The sequence below is a fragment of the Urocampus carinirostris genome, chromosome 7 (assembly GCF_059441175.1).
Source record: "Urocampus carinirostris isolate Australia breed hairy pipefish chromosome 7, RoL_Ucar_1.0, whole genome shotgun sequence".
Lineage (NCBI taxonomy): Eukaryota > Metazoa > Chordata > Actinopteri > Syngnathiformes > Syngnathidae > Urocampus > Urocampus carinirostris.
This window is the reverse complement of record NC_142355.1, coordinates 25,459,600-25,480,691: the sequence shown is the minus strand read 5'-3', so window position 1 is coordinate 25,480,691 and position 21,092 is coordinate 25,459,600. Positions and strand designations below refer to the sequence as shown.

At 38.6% G+C, this 21,092-nt stretch overlaps 3 protein-coding genes across 3 annotated transcripts in view; 2 read left to right on the top strand and 1 right to left on the bottom strand.

The window, feature by feature from the left end:
* Positions 1–332: 332 nt before the first annotated feature.
* LOC148362792 (zona pellucida sperm-binding protein 4-like) lies at positions 333–3,228 on the top strand. The gene is made up of 8 exons (XM_088340353.1): positions 333–1,217; positions 1,307–1,491; positions 1,571–1,668; positions 1,752–1,912; positions 1,982–2,174; positions 2,264–2,411; positions 2,622–2,700; positions 2,777–3,228. The coding sequence occupies exons 1-8, from the start codon at positions 356–358 to the stop codon at positions 2,866–2,868; spliced, it is 1,818 nt and encodes a 605-aa protein (XP_088196479.1). The 5' UTR covers positions 333–355; the 3' UTR covers positions 2,869–3,228.
* Positions 3,229–3,323: 95 nt separating this feature from the next.
* On the bottom strand, positions 3,324–7,312 carry tmem263 (transmembrane protein 263). The gene is made up of 3 exons (XM_088340354.1): positions 7,145–7,312; positions 5,224–5,289; positions 3,324–4,521 (listed from the first exon to the last, which is right to left on the bottom strand). The coding sequence occupies exons 2-3, from the start codon at positions 5,285–5,287 to the stop codon at positions 4,223–4,225; spliced, it is 363 nt and encodes a 120-aa protein (XP_088196480.1). The 5' UTR covers positions 5,288–5,289; positions 7,145–7,312; the 3' UTR covers positions 3,324–4,222.
* A 993-nt stretch (positions 7,313–8,305) lies between these two features.
* LOC148362790 (NAD-dependent protein deacetylase sirtuin-3) overlaps positions 8,306–21,092 on the top strand; it is a 14,775-nt gene continuing 1,988 nt past the window's right edge. Inside the window, exons 1-6 of the mRNA XM_088340352.1 lie at positions 8,306–8,476; positions 18,787–18,979; positions 19,053–19,205; positions 19,273–19,505; positions 19,582–19,682; positions 20,894–21,055. Coding sequence (XP_088196478.1) covers positions 18,795–18,979; positions 19,053–19,205; positions 19,273–19,505; positions 19,582–19,682; positions 20,894–21,055 — 834 coding nt within the window. The 5' untranslated portion in view covers positions 8,306–8,476; positions 18,787–18,794. The remainder of the gene's footprint in view (positions 8,477–18,786; positions 18,980–19,052; positions 19,206–19,272; positions 19,506–19,581; positions 19,683–20,893; positions 21,056–21,092) is intronic.

The window sequence follows — 21,092 nt, the reverse complement described above, 5'->3', positions numbered from 1 at the left end:
CTGACGCTATGCACCCATTAAATAAACTCTTGGCAGCCAACATGGTTTACAAAGACCTTTGAGAAGGTTTTTGTGACATAAATAGTGCTGGTAATGTAATGTCACAATGCCACTCGTCACCAGGAAGCTGACCTTGTGAAGCTTCCAAAAAGCTTCTCACATCACCTAGTTAAAAAACAAACAAAAAATAGGCTTACATAATCAAACTTTTAGGCCTCTGAGTGGCCAGTGACTAAAACGGACTCGATTTCAGGAGGTGTGGTTGTCAAGTCATTGGCTATGGTCACATATAAATGTATCAGCTCACATGTACAAGCCATTTGGGGACTGGCCAGGGCTAACAAATCGTGAAGCCATGGCAAACCGCTGGGGTGTTTCCTTCTTAGTGGCATTAGCGATGCTGGTATGCTTCACAAGGACAGGAGTAAAGGGCTGGGAATCCAAAAATACACCTCAGAATCCCTCAGCCCAGAAACCCTTGTATCCTCCTGATGGCCCATTTCCCACAGAACCTGTAGATCCTTTACATCCATGGCATCCTGGGCAGAATCCTGAAGGGGAGAAACCTGGCAATTATTATCCAGGTTGGCTGGATCAAAATCCAGGAGAGAATAAACCTGTAAATCAAGACTATGGTTGGCTAGGACAGAATCCTCAAAATCCTGGAGGGCAGCATCCTGTTCAAAATCCTGGAGGGCAGCATCCTGTTCAAAATCCTGGAGGGCAATATCCCGGAGGACAATATCCTGGAGGACAATATCCTGGAGGACAATATCCTGGAGGACAATATCCTGGAGGAGAATATCCTGGAGGACAATATCCTGGAGGACAATATCCTGGAGGACAATTTCCAGGAGGACAATATCCTGTTCAAAATCCTGGGGGCCAGAAACCAAACTGGAATGGTCTTCCACCACCTCCACCAGGGCAGAATCCTGTTCAAACTCCTGGAGGCCATGGTCTTAAAGGTGACTGGCCTGCTCAGAAAGGGAAAAATCCCTTCCAGAATCCTCATTCTCCCCAAAACGCTTTAGTTTACGATCAGTCGGGGAAACAAACCAAACTCCCTGACCCCAATACCCAAACGTCTATCATGAATAGTTGTAACGTGCATGTAAACATTCGAGTCCCTTGTGGAAGTCACGATATCTCAGCAACGGATTGCGAAGCCATTAACTGCTGCTACGATGGAGGCATGTGCTACTTTGGCAAGATGGGTGAGTTTTTCAGCAGCAATCTTTTTCAGTAATTAAGTCAGGGAAAAGAAAATGTTCTAACGTGTATCAACATCTTTGTGTTCTTTTAGTGACTGTCCAGTGCACGAAAGATGCTCAGTTTATCGTAGTAGTGGCCAGAGATAGCACACTGCCCTACATAGACCTTGAAACTATTTCACTGCTGGGAGAAGGTCCTGGATGCACAGCTGTTGATTCAAATTCTGCGTTTGCCATTTACCAGTTTCCCGTGACTGCTTGCGGCACCGTTGTTGCGGTTAGATAGAAACAAAAAAAAATAAAAACAACTCTAGTACAGATTCTGTGTGAGATTGATCCCCAAACATCTCTTGCAGGAGGAGCCTGGAAGGATAATATATGAGAATAGGATGACCTCCTCATATGAAGTGGCAATGGGACCAATGGGTGCCATAACGAGGGATAGCAGCTACGAGTAAGCAATTAGGATGCAACGTGTTTTCACACTCAAACGGAATGCTATACGACCATCCTCTCATGTGATTGTTTTCGGTTCAGTTTACTTTTTCAGTGTCGATACGTCGGTTCTACAGTTGAGACACTGGTTGCGGAAGTTCTACAAATAGATGCGCCTCCTATGTCTGTCTCTGCAATTGGACCTATAAGTGTGCATCTGAGATTGGGTAATGGACATTGCCCTACGAAGGGTTGCAATGAAGGTACGTTGATGTATGCCTGTTATCAACTTTAGCTTTGAGACGGAACGTAAATAGTTTGACCGCTCACAGCGGAAGTGGCATACAACTCTTTCTATATGGCTGAGGACTATCCTGTGACCCAAATCTTGAGGGATCCGGTTTATGTGGAGGTTCACCTAATGGACAGGACTGATCCCCACCTTGTCCTCAACCTCAGACGCTGTTGGACCACCACTAGTCCAAATCCTCACAGTTTTCCTCAATGGGACATCCTTATTGATGGGTAAAAAAAATGTTCCAAGCAATTGTTATGTTGTCCCAATTAGACAGACTCTTCGTTAATTGCTTTGTACTGAATTCTTCCTTCTTCAGGTGCCCTAACAGGGATGACCGCTACAGGTCCACTCTGGTTCCAGTTGGTTCTAACTCTGGTCTGGGCTTCCCAAGTCATTACAGGCGTTTCATTTTCCAAATGTTTACCTTCGTGGACCCCAGCTCGCTAGAACCACAAAAGGAACAGGTAACCCATTGAGCACCAGAAAAGTTTGAAGTCCTGCATTCAAAATAACTTTAAAATGTTGACTTAGAGGCCACAGTGGTTGACTGGTTAGCTAGTCTGCCTCACAGTTCAGATGTCCTAGAATCAAATCCAGTTACCAGCACCATGTTCTCTCTGTGGCTGATTTCCAGAAATAAGCAAAGGTATAAATGCACTGTTCTCCTTGTCCAGATATATATTCACTGCAGTACTTCTGTCTGCAATGCTGGAGCTGGCTTCTCTTGTGAGCCCAACTGCTTCAGTCGAAAAAGTATGCGAATTGCATGATCAACAATAGCTTATAAATGTAAGAGCTTAATCTAACCCTTTGATTTATGTTCCCTAAGGGAGAGAAACCAATGATGAGGCCAAGACTCTAACTGAACGGAGAATAGTGGTCTCCTCTGGACCCGTGCAGATGATTGGACCCATCGAGTAAACAGTTACAACAGTTGACATTTCAAAGAAACAACAAATTGGTGCCAACTTTCAAGTGTGAGATCTATAGTCAGCCAGAAGGCGCGCATGTTAAATATGCACTGCAATGACAATGAAATGGATTTCCTAAATTCTTTAAGCAAACCATATTAAAAGTGCTCTTACTTGCTTTGAATAATTGTATTTTGTGTTCTAGAATACATTTGCAGTGTAAATAATATAATAGTAACAACTGTAATTCAACAAATTTGTCTGTATATCCTTAAAAAACTACTAGAAACAGTTATATTGAATTTAAAAAAAAAAACACAAAAACATCCATCTTATTCCCTTGTAAACGTTAATAAAATGTTGAATTGTCTACCCTTATCATATTGTCTTTGTGCAAGTGAAACTATTATTACTCATAATTGTTTCATTTGCATTTTTCATTGACTCACACACAATTTCTTGTGGTATTTTTTTCCATTGATTTATTCAAAAGTAGAAGAGTTTTGTCAGCATGAAAAACGACAAATAGAAAAGAAAATCACCTTTCATGAGAAATGTGAACAATGACCCTGTAAACCCAAATAGAGAAGGTGGTATCTGAGGACTGAAGTTATTGGATTCAGGAGTAAATCAATGATATGCTTTTCTTTAATTGAGATACTTTACTCACAAATCATTTGGTATTGAGTTCAAAGATAATATTTTTAAACACAGAAATATGCCTAGCCTTTTACATGGATGGTAGCCTTCTCTTAATTTTGAAAGAAATTGTAAGACTATGTTTCATTATATTTTGTATTATTCTAAAGAGCTATAACCAGAGCTGAAAAGATATAAATCAGATAAAAACGTAAATTTACAGACAGCTGGATGGAGGTCAAAGATGTACAGTTGCCAAATTTTCGTCATTACAAAATTCCAACCAAACATTCCATTCTTTTGTGACAGTACATGCCTAAAAACGCTGGGAAAAAAATGGATGTTCAATTTTTTATTCGCATTCGTGTCCGATTGTCTTGCTGGTGCTGTTCAAGTTCTTTTACGTTTAGACTTCTGCAGCCTGGAGTGAAAACAAACCTCAGGCTTCCGACCAAAATGTGGTACGGGTATTTTATTGGACCACATGGTGAAAAGAAGAGTGTTCCTCTCACAACAACTTCGGACAGTCTGAGTCGGAGTTTATGAACACGCCATTATGCTGAAGAGCAATTGAATAAAAAAAGCGGAAAACACCACATTCACATTGCTTGAGTCCTGTGTTGTTCGCCACCCGCTCCTAGGACCCGGTTCTATCTGATGCCGGGACAAGCTGACTCTCAGTGTGATTCACAGTCAGGCGGTGGGCTTTATTTCCCATGTTGCCCTCAATCGGACTTGTCCTTCTTTTTGCCTCCTCCGATCGGCACTTTGCTGGCGACGGCGGATCCTACGGCGGTCACACCTCCGGCCACAGCGCTCACTCCTCCCTTGACCAGGCCTACCCCGGCAGCCGGCACGGCGGCCACGGAGCTGACGGCAGTCTTGGTGAGGTCCAGGCCTTTTCCTCCAATCCAGGCCACGCCACCCACTGTGGCTCCAACAGCCCCCTTGGTGGCGCCGTATAAGCCCCCCGCCAACCTGCCCAGCATACCTGTCTGTGCTGGTGGGTGCTCTTTGAGGGTATCTGGTGGATGCATGTAGAAAAACAATAAAATGTCTGTTATATGACTGGCAAGAAGTGCATTAAAACTCACAGTGCTGTTGACTCTGTATGTGCCAATGGAGGAAACTGAGACGGATGTTAATTGATTGCGTCTCAACCCCGAAAAAACTGAACCGTTTATTATTGGTCCACCTCAACGTCGTAATTTGTTCTCAAACTCCACTCTGAAACTTGAAAATGTTATATGACCTTAAGTGACTCGATCAAAAATGTAGGTGTCACATTTGATCCCTCCTGCATCTGTCAAGATTATAAGGCAGTAAGCTGTCCTCTGGATAATGTTATTACCTATAGTTAATGTTGGTGATATATGTCTATTATCCGTTGATGCCATTGCAACATCCATTGCAGCCTGGTCATCCTGGAAGGGAGATTACCCCATGTGCAGCTCAAAGTTTCTTCATTTTCCTCATCATGAGGTTGTTTTAATGTTTTTGCCCTCGTGTAGTTTTCAGATCAGGGGATGTTGAAAAGGTAGTCTGTGCAGCCCTTTGAGATGTTTTGTGATTACGGACTATACAAATAAACATGACTTGACTTGAGCACACTAAGAACTTTTTCACATTTCTACATCCCCATCATGTTTAAACCGGTCTTTTTTTAAATGTAAAAAAAATAATACATGTGTGCATGTAACTCATTTTGAACATCTTCTTTACTGACCTGATTCTGTTTCATTATTAAGGTCAGCAGGCGTGCCCTCAACCACCTGCTCTGTCTGGCTCATTTCTGTAGGAAAATAAAATAAACTATTACAAAAGAGTCAAGGAAAGTTAGTGATTTTTGATACTACATTTTTTTCCAGACCTATCTTGAGTAGTTGCCAATGCCACGTGCCTACACTATTAGCCCATAGAATTCCCTTCCCTTCGCAAACAAAATAATACATACATTATTGAATAAATAGCTCATAAATAATACTTTCCTTAAAATATAAATTATTTAATGGTACTTTACAATTTGTATAATTTGAGGTGTAAAATGCCCACTTGAAAGAATCACCGATACCTTTAAAATTACTGGTGTTGGTATACGTACTAAAATAGATTTACGCACACATTGTCAAGGAACAAACATATAAAGTATAGACAAATCAAAACAGTTTTACAACATCTGCTTTAGTTTGGGATAATATCAACATTTTGCGAAGTCATGTTGCTGACCAATCCATTAATTCAATTCAAATCAACTTTGATGTTCTCTTCCACTTCATTAATATTCATTAAATGCAAAACAAATCTAAAACTCTCTATTTATACATAAATGTCCAACTGTACACACTTTGTTTTTTTTCAACGATTTTGTTGTTTTTCTCAAGATTTGAAGTTAAATCCTAATAGTCTTAAGAGGTAACAAAAATGTGGTGTTGAAATAAGTTAAACAATTATAAAGGGTGTCAATGGAAAAAAAGGTTGTCAGGTAAACGATAATTAGTGCAAGTTATTTAATTCTCAAAAAAGACAAATTAACATGCAGTAGTCCCAATAGAAGTAGAAGTTGTCCTACTAGTGTTCGTAAATTGTAGCATGGACTTGCTCCCTCATATCTTTCAGATTTAATTTCGCCTCATATTCCGGTTCGGAGCCTTCGCTCTGAAAATAATGGTCTACTAGTGATCCCAAAAGCCAAGAAGAGATGCGCAGGTTGGAGAGCTTTCTCAATTCGGGCCCCGGGACTGTGGAATGCTTTTCCCCCTGAGATCTGCAACCTCAGTGGAAATGTTGAAATCTAAGCTTAAAACACACTTCTATTCTATAGCATATGGATAACCTATATTTTATGTTGACAATATCTGTGTATCATTTGCCCTCATGTAGGTTTTAGATCAGGGGAGGGTGTCATAATAGTCTGTGGTTTGCAATAATCTGTGCAGCCCGTTGAGACACTTTGTGATTAAGGGCTACACAAATAAACATGACTTGACTACTAGTGTGCATAAATTGGAAAAGATGGTACCTACAGAAAATAAGGGCATAATATGAAATAGTGCTTTGAAAACATTTGCAGTTTGCTAACGTGTGCTCTCGATCTTCAATAAAGGCTGATCCCGTTTACTGCAATGGCGAACGAGACCTTATATTACAAAACAAACCCGATAAAATGCAACGAAGTACGGACCTGCAGAAAGGTGTTTTCAAAGAACACCAACATCCCTCGCAGTAAAAAGGGACACGCCGTTACTTGTTGACATATGCATGGCGGCGACGTGGCAGTATGGAACGAGGGTTTAAAGGATTTAAGCAAAGCATTGCACGCTGGAAAAAAATAAAATCTAATGGAAGAATTTTTTTTTCCATTTTAGTTCAATATTACATAGCTGCAGGAAAGTCGAAATCATTGCGAATTCTGTCGAACATTCTAGGTCAAATAGCAGACGTCACTTCGCCCGCCAACAGAAAAAAAACCCATCAACTGGATGAAGAGCGAATTTTATTTCTCTATTTGTATTTTTTTATGCCCGTGTTATGTGAGGTAAAATTGGCAAAACATATATTTGCGAGAGCGTTTTACGCAGTTTATTGGATTAGAAGCCTATGTTGTCATTGTGGCTAAAACCTTGCAAGGAACTAGAAGAGCAACTTACCTTCGTTTGTAAACACCCTTGTAAGAAAGGGACCCAAAAATCGTGTTAAAATAAAAATAATAGCATGAATTTATATAATCGAAGGAGAAACAAGTCCGTCCCAGTAGGTTGTTTTTTTTCTAGGATCAGTTAAGGCTCCACCCCCGTGCGTGTATGTGTCCGTATGATTGTCTTCGTTACGCTGTGGTATAAATACAAAAATATATCCAAAAATAAGTTAAAAAAAATTGTCGAACGATTTTTATCAGATACTCCATTTCTGTAGAGTAAAAAAATGATCGTAGTTATCAAATAAAATATGTTCTTAAGGCAACTTTCCCGCAATTAAATGCAACTCAAAGTATTGTATGAATGCATTCAATATAAAAAAAAATGTATACTTTTTACAATCCCAATATTGAAGAAAGGTATGTATACGAATACACAAAATGATTATTTAAAAGTATAGCAAAAATTATTTGTACAGGTTATAAACGGAAATTACGTTTATTACGGAGATTCCGGTTTATTTAAAGTGCAGTACTGTGCAGTACCTGTACACGCTTTACCCGTTATTTTCCTCTTGTAAACTGGTACTATACTTTATTTTATTTTTTTATTATTACATTAAAAATGAACTATGTTGTATAGCAAAAAGGAACAGGAAAAAAATGAACATGTAGCTTGTGAAAGCCAGGAATCAGTCATTGAACTAAGAGCTATGTGATTTTTTTGAGTTATTTAAACTGTGCATAGCACTGGTTAAATTTAAAATTGATTTTATTTTTCTTTTCTTAAAACGCTGTTCTTGAAATGAAAGACAACTCAAATTGCCGTATTTAAGAATTCAATAAAACAAACAATAACACTCCATCCCATTCTGGCCACCCAAAGACAGTATTTTTATATATATCAATACCGTACGCAAAAATTGTGATTAGAAACATTTTAATAGTAGTTCCACAGTCATACATTGAATGTTCATGACAAATTGACAATGAAGACAATCTTGAATACGGTGGTCATTTTTTCATATTAGTTTTAAAATATTATAATTCTGTATGATTTTTGTATTTTTATTAAAATCTCAATTTAATCAAAATCTAATAATGAACATAACAAAAATAAAAAGGAACTATAAAACGGAAACTCTGTACCACGTGACATCAACTCCACGGTTCCCGCCAGTGTTTGTAATAGCTTCGTGAATGTCCGGAAGCCGCCGCTGAAATGACAACTACGTGCGTTATATTGGACCTTTTTATTTTGGCTAACATTTTTTCCCTTCCAAAAAAAGTTTTTATCTCATCTCAATTAACTTCTTGCCCTCAGAAGCTCTACTCTGAGACAAAGGTACGTAACGTCGTTTCAAAATGTCTGTTTTTGTCACCACAACTGTCTTCTCATATAGGCTAACACAGTTAGCTTGGACGTTTTCTTGCTAATGTACGACGAGGCATTTCATACTTATTGTTTGTTTAATACATCGTATGTTTAATTTATGGAGCTACGCAAAAAAATTGCGTGCCTACTCGATTACTAGGTTTCATTATTATGCTGTTAAGGTGTCAATTTGAAATATATTTGTAAACTACAGTAAAGTCAATAAACATGGGTCCCGTGTATCCACGTGCAATATGCTTCATGTTCCAGTAGATGGCAGCATAAGCCTTCTGTTTTTAGTTGGTCAGATCAGCGTTGATCAACTCTTAATATTTTAACAAAAATGAAAATATATTCAAAGGGCTATATTTTAAAAATACAAGTTAAGATGTTTTGCTCATATCCACGATCACCTGCATTGCAAATATATGACCCTATTAGTGGATAAGTTTGGGCATTTTTGTCCTTTTAATTTGATTTCTTTTTTGGAGGACAAGGAAAACAATCCTGGAAATGAGATTAACATCAATGGCTTTTTTTGTTGGTGCTATTTTAAATATGTTTTTCCACTAACATACAGAAATTAATCTTTTTACTTTTAAACAAAATGTATTTGAAGCAATATATATATATATATATATATATATATATATATATAATCTATATTCATTCAATGTATTAAGGACCTGCAATGGTTTTGTTGACTATGTTTGCATATGAATGAAATACTACAATATAATTTAGGTTCCAAAGTTTGAATGATCGAACATATTGATCAGAGGTCCCCAACGTGTTGTCTGCAGGCACCAGGTATCCCTCAAAGAACACCTTACAGACTGGTTCTAAAATAGCTCACCAGTGATGGGTCATTGTGAGTTTCTAGTATATTTCTAATTGGCGTGATGTTTTAGTCAGGTCAAGTCAGATCCAAGCAAGGAAAAACTCAGAAACCTTAGCATGAGGAAAATAAGAAACCTTGAGGATGGGCTCCCCAAGAGGTTAATGGTTGACTGTGCTTGTTTAAACCCCATTTCTATAACTGGTAATAAGTTAATAACAGCTTGGTAATAACACTATAACTAGCTGTTTAAGAGTTGCTTATAAAACTTGTTGCCCTTTGCGCTAATCAGCAACCAAAAAGTAGCTTAAAAAAGGTTTGCATCACTAAAAAAGGTTGAAAACCCCCTTAACTGTTTTTTTTCTGTAATGTAAGTTCACCATCCATTAACCAAATAAACTTCCAAGTAATTATTCTTGTAAACATGTTTTCAATTTTTACAATTTGAGGTGAAAGTGCATACAGATCCAAACAGACAAATTTCTGGAAAAAATGCTAACATTTGTCTCAATTACTAATATATAATATAATATTTACTAATCTGTCACGGTTTATGGATCCCTTAACTCAAGGGTCGGGAACCTATGGCTCGCGAGCCATATATGGCTCTTTCTATGAGTATCTGTGGCTCAGAGACAAATTTGATTGCATGCAAAATTTCTCCATCTTGTTCAAAACTTGAGTCGTCTATCCTATTCAGGTACACGCAAAGCCAAATCAAAGCTAAATATCACTGTATTACTTCGCAGTATATATAGGGCACGTTTTTCACTACAATTTACAGTCAAGGTGTCACACAAAAAAAGGGGGAAAGAAAACTCGTGTTCGCTGTACAACGCTAAAGAATCCTTTATATAAAAGTTCACTATATCATCTGTGTTCAGTGTTCAGATACCTTATGATGAATCCACAGAACTGTAAATACGCCAAAACACCGGAAGAGAACTTAGTCATTTGATTGGGTGAGTGGGAGGGATGGGTGGAGCTATGCAAAAAGTACAAGCATTCCCTCCCATCTCTCGCCAAAGGTAAGGACATAAGGCTCCCTATTCTCAGAATGTTGTGACGTTTTTACACAATAACTGCTTGCATCTGGTTTTGAAACCAATATGTATGAAAAAAAGGGTCAAAAGGAGTTGCAAGAAAGAGACAAGTTTAAAGTGGGTTGTTGATTTTGGGACAGGGGCTCTGGCATTATTCTCTTTTCATCATTTTTATCAAATCATCAAAAATAAATGTGCTGAAGACTAAGCTTTTGTCTGGGGCGCGGGTTTAGCAATTTAGTCAATTTGTCTCATAATATATGGTGTGGCTCTTTCCCAAAATAAAATTAATATTTTTTGCTTTTATGGCTCTTTGAGTCAAAAAGGTTCCCGACCCCTGCCTTAACTGCTAGGGTTGTGGGGGCACCACTTTCTGTGGTGTGTCTTAGGCAAGTACAGTCTGGCAGCGTTTATCCCTCTCCAGACCATTACTATTACTGTATAGACCGATTAAAAAAAACATTGTGCCATAAGATTGCAGTGTGTGTTTAATTTTATGCTGCATTAAGGCCAAAAATAACGGCGCTCGTCTTGGGATCAAGAGATCGCAGTTTGAATCCCGGCTCCTCTGTGTTACATGTTGAAGTGTCCTTGGGTAAGACACTGAACCCCCAATACCCCCAATATGCAGGTTAGCGCCTTACATGGCTGCACGGCCGCTATTGGGAAATGTGAAGCACACTGTAAAGCGCTTTGGGAATTCTTGACTTGAAAAGCGCTATATAAATGCAGATCATTTCATTTCAAGTCAGACTTTTGACACCTAGATTTAATGGCGTGACAAAATCCAGCCTCTGAAAATCTAGGGAAGTGGTGTTTTTTTTAAAAAAGAAATTAACAGAATTACCTTGACTTAAACCTTTTGAATTCTTAGAAAAAGCAGAGAGAATGGGCTTGTTTCTACCCTTTGAAGCCCTCTGTATGGACTTTAAAATGGAACTTTTATCAGTAACATACTTTTCAGGGTAGCAGGATAGATGAGTTATTTACTCGACCCCCTTCCCTTGCGAGACATTAACCGATATGCTAACACAAATTAGCACGTGTGTCTTTGTGTCGGTTTAGGGCCAAACAAAAGCGTTACACACACTGATATGTCATTAGCGAGCAGGTGGGCAGGGACGCCATTGAGCTATAGCCTCTCTGACCTAGTGATGAAGACGTTCCCATGCCGACCAAGTCAACATGCCTCTGGCGTAAATGGCAATGCTCCCATAATGACGTTCAATTAGTCAAAATTGAATTTGACTTTGTCTTCTGTCACTGTTTTGGTAACTTTGCAACTCGTCAGTTATTTTAAACTAATGCAAAGTGTGCAGTGTTGTAAACATATCAACACCGCAGTGTTTTATTTATTATAGGCAATACTGAAGATGCTGTCAAAGAATATTGAACAAAAAGTAGTTGTCCAATATCCCTTATTTTTGATACCTTCATTTGGCCACATTGACAATTGATACACCTCCAATTTGATACTAGAGAGTTGACAGTAGAGTGGTAAATGATAAAACACATCTATGCTTAAGTAAGGTTCAATTTTTGGTAATGAAGGTGCCATTGTTGCGCTTTTTTTTTTTTATGTTCAATTAAATCACACTCGTTAAGCAAGAATAATAAAATGGTTTTCCACGAAATGGCCGAAATTCTAACACGGGGTGTGTCTAATCTTTTACTGTGAGAGCCATTTCCCAAAAGGTACTTTGACGTTTTAAGACTTCTTTAAAGCTAGTGGGGTGCGTTGTTTTAGGTGTCCTTAAAGAGTTGAATGTTAAATATTTTCTTTGTTAAGAAAATGTTAACAATGCCTAACTGAGTTCAAAGAGTCCTTATGCTTTATTTTGCACTTATGTTACTTTTATCCAAGCTATTCATGACAGAACACATTAGGTTTGAGAAGGGGGCTGAGTGATAATGACAAAATCCTCGTCCCAGAAGGTTTTTTTAAAATTATGTATTTGTCAGTTAAGCCAGAAAATTGCGAAGCCTTTTTTAGAGTCAGAACGCCAACTCTAACCCCAAGAAAGGTGAAAAAGTAGAGTTTATTTGTGGTGTCTAAGTAACGTACATACTTAAACGTGCGTCATGAAAGAACCAACAGAGGCTGCGATCTTTACTTTGAGACAGGAGATGGCCGCAGAGAGTAACAAAGTTCCAAATTCTGTACAGCTTATTTAAACAAGTAGCATTTACTTGAGTGTCATTATTTAAAACATTCACAAAACGGAATTTCAAACACACAGCGGAAAGCTGAATAAAATGTTTTTGTTTTTTTTAAAAGGCTAACATATCTTGAATTATGAGGAAATATAGAGAAAAAAATACAATTATAAATTAAAACTAAGCGTTATAGTAATCAATTTATTCCTAAAAAAAATAGCTGTAAAACAATTTTAATTACCAACAAACCTCACCAATCACACATTTAAATACAATATTGTTCAAAAGTTACAATTTAGGATAAGAATGACTGAGTTTAGAACACTTTTAAAGCATAAAAAAAGTTTATTGTACGGCCCAAAGAATGGCTTACCTGTTGTCCTGTGTTCCTAAATGCCAGAATCAACTAGCAACTAGAAACTTTGAGTGATTCAAATTAAACTTCTACTAAATTCCTATTGTAGTTTTGAGGATCTGGAGACTTAGCAAATATGGAGGTTGTATTAAAATTAAAAGTTAATCAAAATGATTTTTATTTTTTTGCCCAGTACTATTTTTCGGTTGTCTCAACACCATACCTACACTTTTTCAACAACCATTTCTAAAACCGTATCTGTTTGATTTATTTAAAAAAAAATATTAGCTGAGGGTTGCTAAAAATGGACAGCAAAGCCTCCCCCCAAGCTGAAGCTTGGACACCCCTGGTTTAGACTCTTTTGCCATTGATAGTAAAAGTTGGTGGTTAAATGCCTATGCGTCAGCATTTTTTAAAATTAATTTTTACATCTCATGGAATGTTTTTTAATGTAAAATGTGAACCCGATAGGTTGGGAAATATTGTTCTGATTTTGACCTTTGGTTTGATAAGGTTCTAATAACACTGTTAAAGCAGCATTCGCAACATGTGTCTTTTTTTCTTCTTCTTTTTTTAACACCGATTTGCTCTTTGTGCCCGTTGGGGTCCTTGCCCCTCCTGCTTAAATTGTAAAAGGATTATCTTTTTGGGTGGGAGGATGGCTATAATGACGGGCAGTGGAGTGCGCCCAGTGTTGAGGGCCGAGGTCCTAATAAGATCACCGTTGCCCTCATGTGAGCAACGACACCGCTGGTGGTCTCGAACGCTCGCTGGCTAACACACAGGCCCTTCCACTTCTCCACCGTAAACTGCAAAGTGTGTGAAAGGCCAAACCAGGGAAGGGCGGGCGGAAAGGGCCTTTCACTCAAATCCCTTTTAAAAGACCTTTTGTTATTTATACAAGGATTCTTTTTCCGTTTAAGAATGATAAGAGTGTTTTATCGTCACAGTTTGGCTTTCGCTCGCCGATGCCTCTGATGTTTGTGGCTGAACATGCTTGATTTAGGAAAATGTGAGATTTAAAAAAAAAAAGATTGTGTGGGTCGGTCAATTCCACTTTAATAACGTAGCAGGCGGCTGATTTATTGCCTGTACTCAGCAGCACTCTCTGACAGGGGGGTCCACACAAAAGCCTGCCTTAATGTCCCTGGTTTTAATAGATGGTTCTTAAGATGTGCTACAAATAAAGAAATGCGTATTTGTGTGTCAGCGATATTGCCATTCCAAATGGCTCTGATAAGTTAGATTTTATGAGGCTTAAGCTTTAAAAAACTGTATACGGTTGACATACTAGTGTTTATGAAATACAAACATAATTAATGATTTGTTTTTGTCATAGTCTGATATAAATCCACAAAGCTTTGCATCTTATTTGGTTCCAAATGTGATTTTATGTTATCCATGTTTGTGTTCAGAAAACAATTCAGAAGTGATTCTATCTTTAAAATGACAATTTTTCGAAAGAAATGATCGTATAAAAATCAATTGCAACTTGTGTCATAAAAATAAAAAGCACAAAATCCATGGTAAAAGCTTTATTACTTTAATTTTGACCGTTGCAACACATGACACGAACGAGATGAACATGTAAAAGAAATCCCTTGACCAGATATTTTTTACACATTGTGTATTTATAATCAATATAGTATTAAAGTGAGTTGAATACATTTGAAAGTGTTTTAAAATGTATATCTTTGCACAGCTAGCTGTACTAGTTTGCCTTTTCTATTCAGTCATAGGGATTTAGGAAATTTCAGATTCTTAAAAGCATCGTTTTTCTAATGTGAATGGATCTGAATTGATTTCAGGGTTTATACAGGTGGTTGAAATTATTGAAAATGCTTGAATTTTAACATTGTGTTATCAAAGTCTGGAAAATGTTTGAATTTTTGAATAAATGCTTGAAATTGTTGCCATTGCTGTTTCTTGGCAGTCTGACTTTATAGACCACGCAATAAATGATTAAAACATTTCTAGAAGGGTCAAAAAATGCCGCTCACGTGCCTGCTCTGGCGGCTTGTCATTATGACGTTGTCATGTGAAGCGTCACTGCCTACTGGTTGCCCCCAAGAGGACAGCCCTATTTAGAAAACTAGCTCTTTGGGCTTGGCTCCCAAAACAGCTCCACAGATTTTTTTGTTTTTAATTAATGACATATCAATAAAGATACTTTATACACCCAATTATTTAGTAATTAGTCATTTCATGTTTTGCAAGGGATCCCTGAAAAAAGATGAAATATATTTTAAAACATTCACAGAACTACAAAAAAATTGGCAAAATACAAAACTACTCTAGCTTTTTACACACTGAACAGAATTAGTGTGGAACAATAATACAAAATCCTTGAAAATGCAAAACAATAAAGTATAAATTAAAAATATTGACACTTCAGTGCTAAAAAAAGGATACAATGCAAAACAATTAACTATTCACAATTGTATTCTCACCAGTTTATTTTAGACACAAATCCTCTGGCAAAAAATGCGAAAAATTAAAATCTAAGTATAGCAAAAGATTAGCAGTCGATTAAAAGATTGATTTTGGAATTTTTCCCTTTTTTTTGCTGGAAAAATAAAAGATTTTGGCTTGATAAGTGCTTGAATTTGGCCATGAAAAAGGCGCACGAAACCTGTGGTACACAACGGTCAAAATTTGGATTATTAAAATGTCAATAAAAATGGTAAAGAAAAGCAACACCCAGATGTCTTAGCAGATGTTTGAACATGCTTCAGCTCATTTATTTTATACACATGACATCTAAAAGGCGACATCCACAAACTGGTGTAATCATTTTCATTAAAAATGGAAATGAAAAGCAACAAAAACACTTTTTAAAATTCAGATCCGAAGTAATCATTTGGTACTTGAAATAAGTCATGGGATGCTACTTTGAGAATTTGTAGTCTGCATGAACTATCTTGGAAATGAGTTCAAGACTCAATGTTTTGTCACAATTGCACAGTTATTAGAAATGTTTAAATCTTAGTGAGGAATTTTTATGGAATAATTTAACTACTGTTTCACAATCTTAATGGTAACCCTTAAATCTTAATTATAATCCAGTCGTATAGTATCCAAAAATTCCCACTCCTACAATCCTGCTCAGTCATAAAGACTGTTTTTACCCCCCAAATGGTAACTTTTACCAACCAATATTAGCGCTTAACTAATAATCTCAGAAAATGATATTAAGTACCAATACCTCTCGTACCAAAAAAGGATCACGAGATACACAGTTTAGCTTCATTGGTAAAATCTTGTCATTTTAAAATGGAAGGCAAAGAAATGTTCTTACAACTTTGAGGCTTGTCTGCCTGCTAAGTATCTGTGAGTCCTGTGGCCTTAGGAGGGCGCTTAGGGGCCACCGGATGTGAGTAGCAAAGGCCTTATCTGGAGGCAGCCTTCTTGTTGGGCTGGTAGCACCTTTTGTTCGCTTCCTCGCTGATCACTCATTCCTCTCCGCCCAGAATAGCTTTGGAAAAAGAAGACCCCCTTCCTCCTTTTGCTCTTCTGTTCCCTTTATTGAATCCCGCCTCTGTATCATTTATCTCTGCGGTCCGTGCAAAGAAAAGGGAGGGGGCAAAGGGGTGATATTCTTTTTCTGTTCCCCAGCTGGGTTTGTTGACACATGGTCAATCTCGGTCCTTTTTTTCCCCGGGACGTCCCTCCACCCTACCTCCGCCCGTCAGCTAAACCCTCTCGCCTTTCCCTGAACAGTAAAGCTGCCACAGCTGTGAACTGTATTAGTGGAGCTTCTCAGAAGTGAGGGGTGTGTAAATGTGGTGCGGGGCAGCTAAATTATTGCGGCCATTAGCTTTTGTTCGAAGGTTGGCGGTTTTAAAGCATTTCACAGCACTGAGGGTGACCACGGAAGAGTTGATTCCACACCAACAGCTTTCTAAATATTGCCCCAGAGGAATGATTGTGCTCCACACATCAAAGTTTAACATGCGTATGATTTTTGGTTGAGATCTTAATTTAGGGAGCTGAAGTTATGAGACTAGTCAACAAATTCACTAGTGTGCGCAGACGCTTGCAAACTACTTATAAATGTGTCCAGTGTGAATTGTTATAGTAGTTCGATTTGTTCTGTCAGCCTACCCTAAAATGAAAGTCTATACGTGTCTATGGTAGTAAATGTGTTAAACCAGATAGCCCATCTTGTTTTTTTTAGTTGATGGTCCGGACAAGATGATGCATAGAAACCTTTGAGTAGAAGTTGGAGCTATAGCTTGGAAGGTTTGTGCGAACATATACCACTCTTAAGCCCTGTGGACTCTTATGGATCAGCATTTTGCGGTTGGTATGCGGTTGCAATTTATGGAGGAAAACCGTGCCAAAGGCAGTCTCAAATATAGGCATTTGATTTTCGGTCACAAGATTCTGGGGAAAACGCTTAGACAATATTATAAATTCTAAAGACCGGTTGTCATCTGAAAACATTTTAGATGACCTGCTGGAGGATAAATTAGTTGATAATTGACAAAATTACCTTTACCTTAGATGTCAGGTGGTCCCCAAAATGTTAAAACAAGGAGAAACGGCCCAAAAATATGGTACAGTGGCAACCATTGACAACAAAAAATGTGATGGTGTTGCAAACACGACAGTTACGGGCTGCAACTAACGATTATTTTCATAATCGATGAATCAGTCAATTATTTTTACAATGAATCGGGTATTTTAAAGAGATCTTTAATTTCTTCTTAACTAAAATATTGACATTTTGAACAGATGGGAAAATGGTGCATAAAACCACAGAACATTCAATAATAGAAAACAATACAAAAATCCAAGTGTTTGTCAATTAACTTAAAAAGTAAACAGAAATACGTAAACATGTATTCTATACATATATTTTCTACCACATTATGCAAAGATCATATTATATTTTTATTATATGTGTAGCAAAAAAAAATATTGGCAAGAAATTTCAAAAATGTAAACCCACTCTTCAGAACGTTGTCAACAAATGCATTTGGTGAAATTTTTGAGTATGTTAAACGTTCCCAATATGAAAATGATGCCAAATATGCTTCAGATTCTGCCCCCTTGTAGAGTTAAACATCTTATTATTAATTTTCTTTTTACTTATTTTCAGATTTGTTTTTCTCTGTACTTCTGTTCGCTTGAAAAACTTTCAAAAGTCAAACACAGTCAAAATTGAAACTTGTGCTCATTATGTTTAAAATTATTGTATTGTTCTGTAAAAACAAGTGATAACTTATTTATAAAATGGGTCTTGGGACCCTCTGCCGGACTAAGGTAGGACTACAACGTTCGACGTAGCAAAGGAATTGTGTGCACTCATATTTGCATTGATTTAATGTACTTAATGGCTCATGAATTACGTGATACAACGAATCGGTGATCTAATTAGTTGCCAACACTTTTTAAAACAATCGATTTTATCTATTATTTGTTGCGGATCTAGACGGTACTTTTCCACAGTAACGTCAGTATGCTGTATTATTTTAGCATATTTTGGCATTTCTTGCAACTGGGTGATGTGTCTGCAGAAAACCTTCAATAATATCCAAACATGTTTTCAACACAACTTGAAGCAACTGAAAACTAAAAAAAAACTGATCACCAACAGCATCTCTGTAATAAAGTCTCGCCTGTGCGTTGCTTTAGCCATCTTACCATCTATCAGCAATAGTACAGAATAGAAGTAATATCTTAAGCTTGAACCCAAACAGAAACTCGGGTCTGGTAGGGCTTAAAATAATAAATCATTACTTCAAGGTTTGCGCCGGGCTTCTCTCTCGCAGACTTTCTGAAAACAAAAAAAAATCCGTCTTTTTCTTGGTTTATCTTTCTTTGTGGAGAACCCGCGCGGCCTCTCACGCAGGACAACCCGTGTTTTCTCCAATGTCTGTAGTTGCCAGAATGAACAAGCCAAATGAGGATAAAAGATCCCTGCGCCCTACAGTCATGCGAATAAAACAAAGAACAGTCTCTGAGGACTCTAGACTGGACCCGCCTAGGAAACGGCGCAAAAAGCAGTCTGATCTGGCCCTCGCCCAAAACCTCCTTCCGTCGAATGTAGGCGGGCAGGAAGGCCTGAAGTCAAGGTAGGACAAAATCTGATACTTTCTCAGTCGAAGGACGCCATCTGGGATAACTCATGTCATTTTCTGTCCACAGTGAAGAAAAACCGTTTAGTCCTCGTGGGAATGTGGCTAAATCTTGTGGCGGGCTCGCTTCCGTGGTCCGCCTGATGAAGCTGGGTCGTTGCAAGAACGTGGTGGTTGTTACCGGCGCCGGAATCAGCACCGCAAGTGGAATTCCTGACTTCAGGTAGAAACACTTTCCGATCTAACTCAGGACACCCAAATTGTTCCTCGACCGGCTACTTTCTTGTCAGAACTCCGAAGACGGGCTTGTATGCCAACCTGGACGAGTACAACATCCCCTACCCGGAAGCCATTTTCAATGTGGACTACTTCTCCAACGATCCGCAGCCTTTCTTCTCACTCGCTAAGGCGCTCTATCCCGGCAACCACAGGCCCAACTACATCCACTACTTCATTCGTACGCTGCACCACAAGGGGCTGCTTCTGCGCATGTACACTCAGAACATTGACGGGCTGGAAAAATGCGAGTTGACGGAAATGCACGCTTGGCTAGCAATTACAAGCCCCGCGTCACTTACAATTCTTGTCGGCCTCTTCAGTGTGCGGCATCCCGGATGACAAACTGGTGGAAGCCCACGGCAGTTTTGAAACCGCATCCTGTCACCTGTGCTACACGCCGTACCCCGCTCAGGAAGCCAAGGTGTGTTTTAAACCCACACAAATACAGTAGACCCCTGGGATACGGCGTTAGTCAGTTCTCGGCTGAGGAATGCAAAGTGAAGTTGACGTCTGGCAGGAGATAGAAACCTATGGTAGTTAATTCCAACCGCCCCAGACAAAAACACTAAAGTGACAAAATAGTATACAGTAAGTACTGCTCATGTGTAACATATATGCATATAATTTAACAACCTTAAATATAAATATACATGTATTATTAAAAACAACTTGATTTACCTTCGGTGTGACGTTCCTTGAACTGGTACAGTGGAGTTGGTGGGTGGATGCAGAGAGGTGAGCAGAAACAGATTTTAAACCTTTAATTTCCTTTCGTTAATCATCCTATTTTAAATAAGTGTGTGTTGGGGTGTTATCTTATTTGAGTTCTGATTTTTTTGTCCTGTCACAGATGTATTCATTAGAGTTGTTTGAATACCAATGGATTGTTGTACTTACGTGTAACACACGTGCATATGATGAAATGACATTGTTGATGAATATACATTTTAGGGAAAAATAGAATTCTAATTTGGGGCGGCAGTAGCTCAGGAGGTAGAGCGCTCGTCTTGGGATCAAGGGATCCCAGTTCGAATCCCGGCTCGTCCGTGTTACATGTCGAAGTGTCCTTGGGTAAGACACTGAACCCCTAATACCCCCAATAAGCAGGTTAGCGCCTTACATGGCTGCAAGGCCGCTATTGGGAAATGTGGAGCACATTGTAAAGCGCTTTGGGAAGTCATTGACTTGAAAAGCGCTATATAAATGCAGATCATTTCATTTCATAATTACCTTAGGTGTGACGAGTGACGTGACTTCTGCTAGTCAAGCGGAGTAGTGGGTGGATGCAAAGGGGTGGCAGATGGCGGATTATAAACGAAACTGATTTGTAGACTTCCACTTGAGAGTATTGTCATACGCTTAGAAGGTTTTCTTGAGTAATGGACTCCTTATTTTTTCTCTGCTTTCATGATTTTCATGGTTTTGCTTCTCCCTTTAGCATCACTGTAAGTCTTGGTACTCAAATACTTTATTGTATAATTTGTAGTCAATGCTCTATAGTGCGGAAAATTCTGTAAAGACTCGCCAATGTATTTCAGACGGTATAGTGAAAAGGTCGTAAGGACGGGGTGCGGCATCCCCAGGGGTCTACTGTTCTTCGAGATATAACTGACAGCGTTATCCGTCCATTAGCACGCTATCATGAACGGCGGCGTCCCCACGTGCAGCTTCTGTGCTGCCACTGTAAAGCCCGATGTGGTCTTTTTCGGTGAGGACCTTCCTCAGAAGTACTTCCTCCACACCCAAGACTTCGCCAAGGCCGACCTGCTCCTCATCATGGGGACCTCGCTTCAGGTGCTTAGATGCGTCAACGGGGGCAGTAGAGATCCTT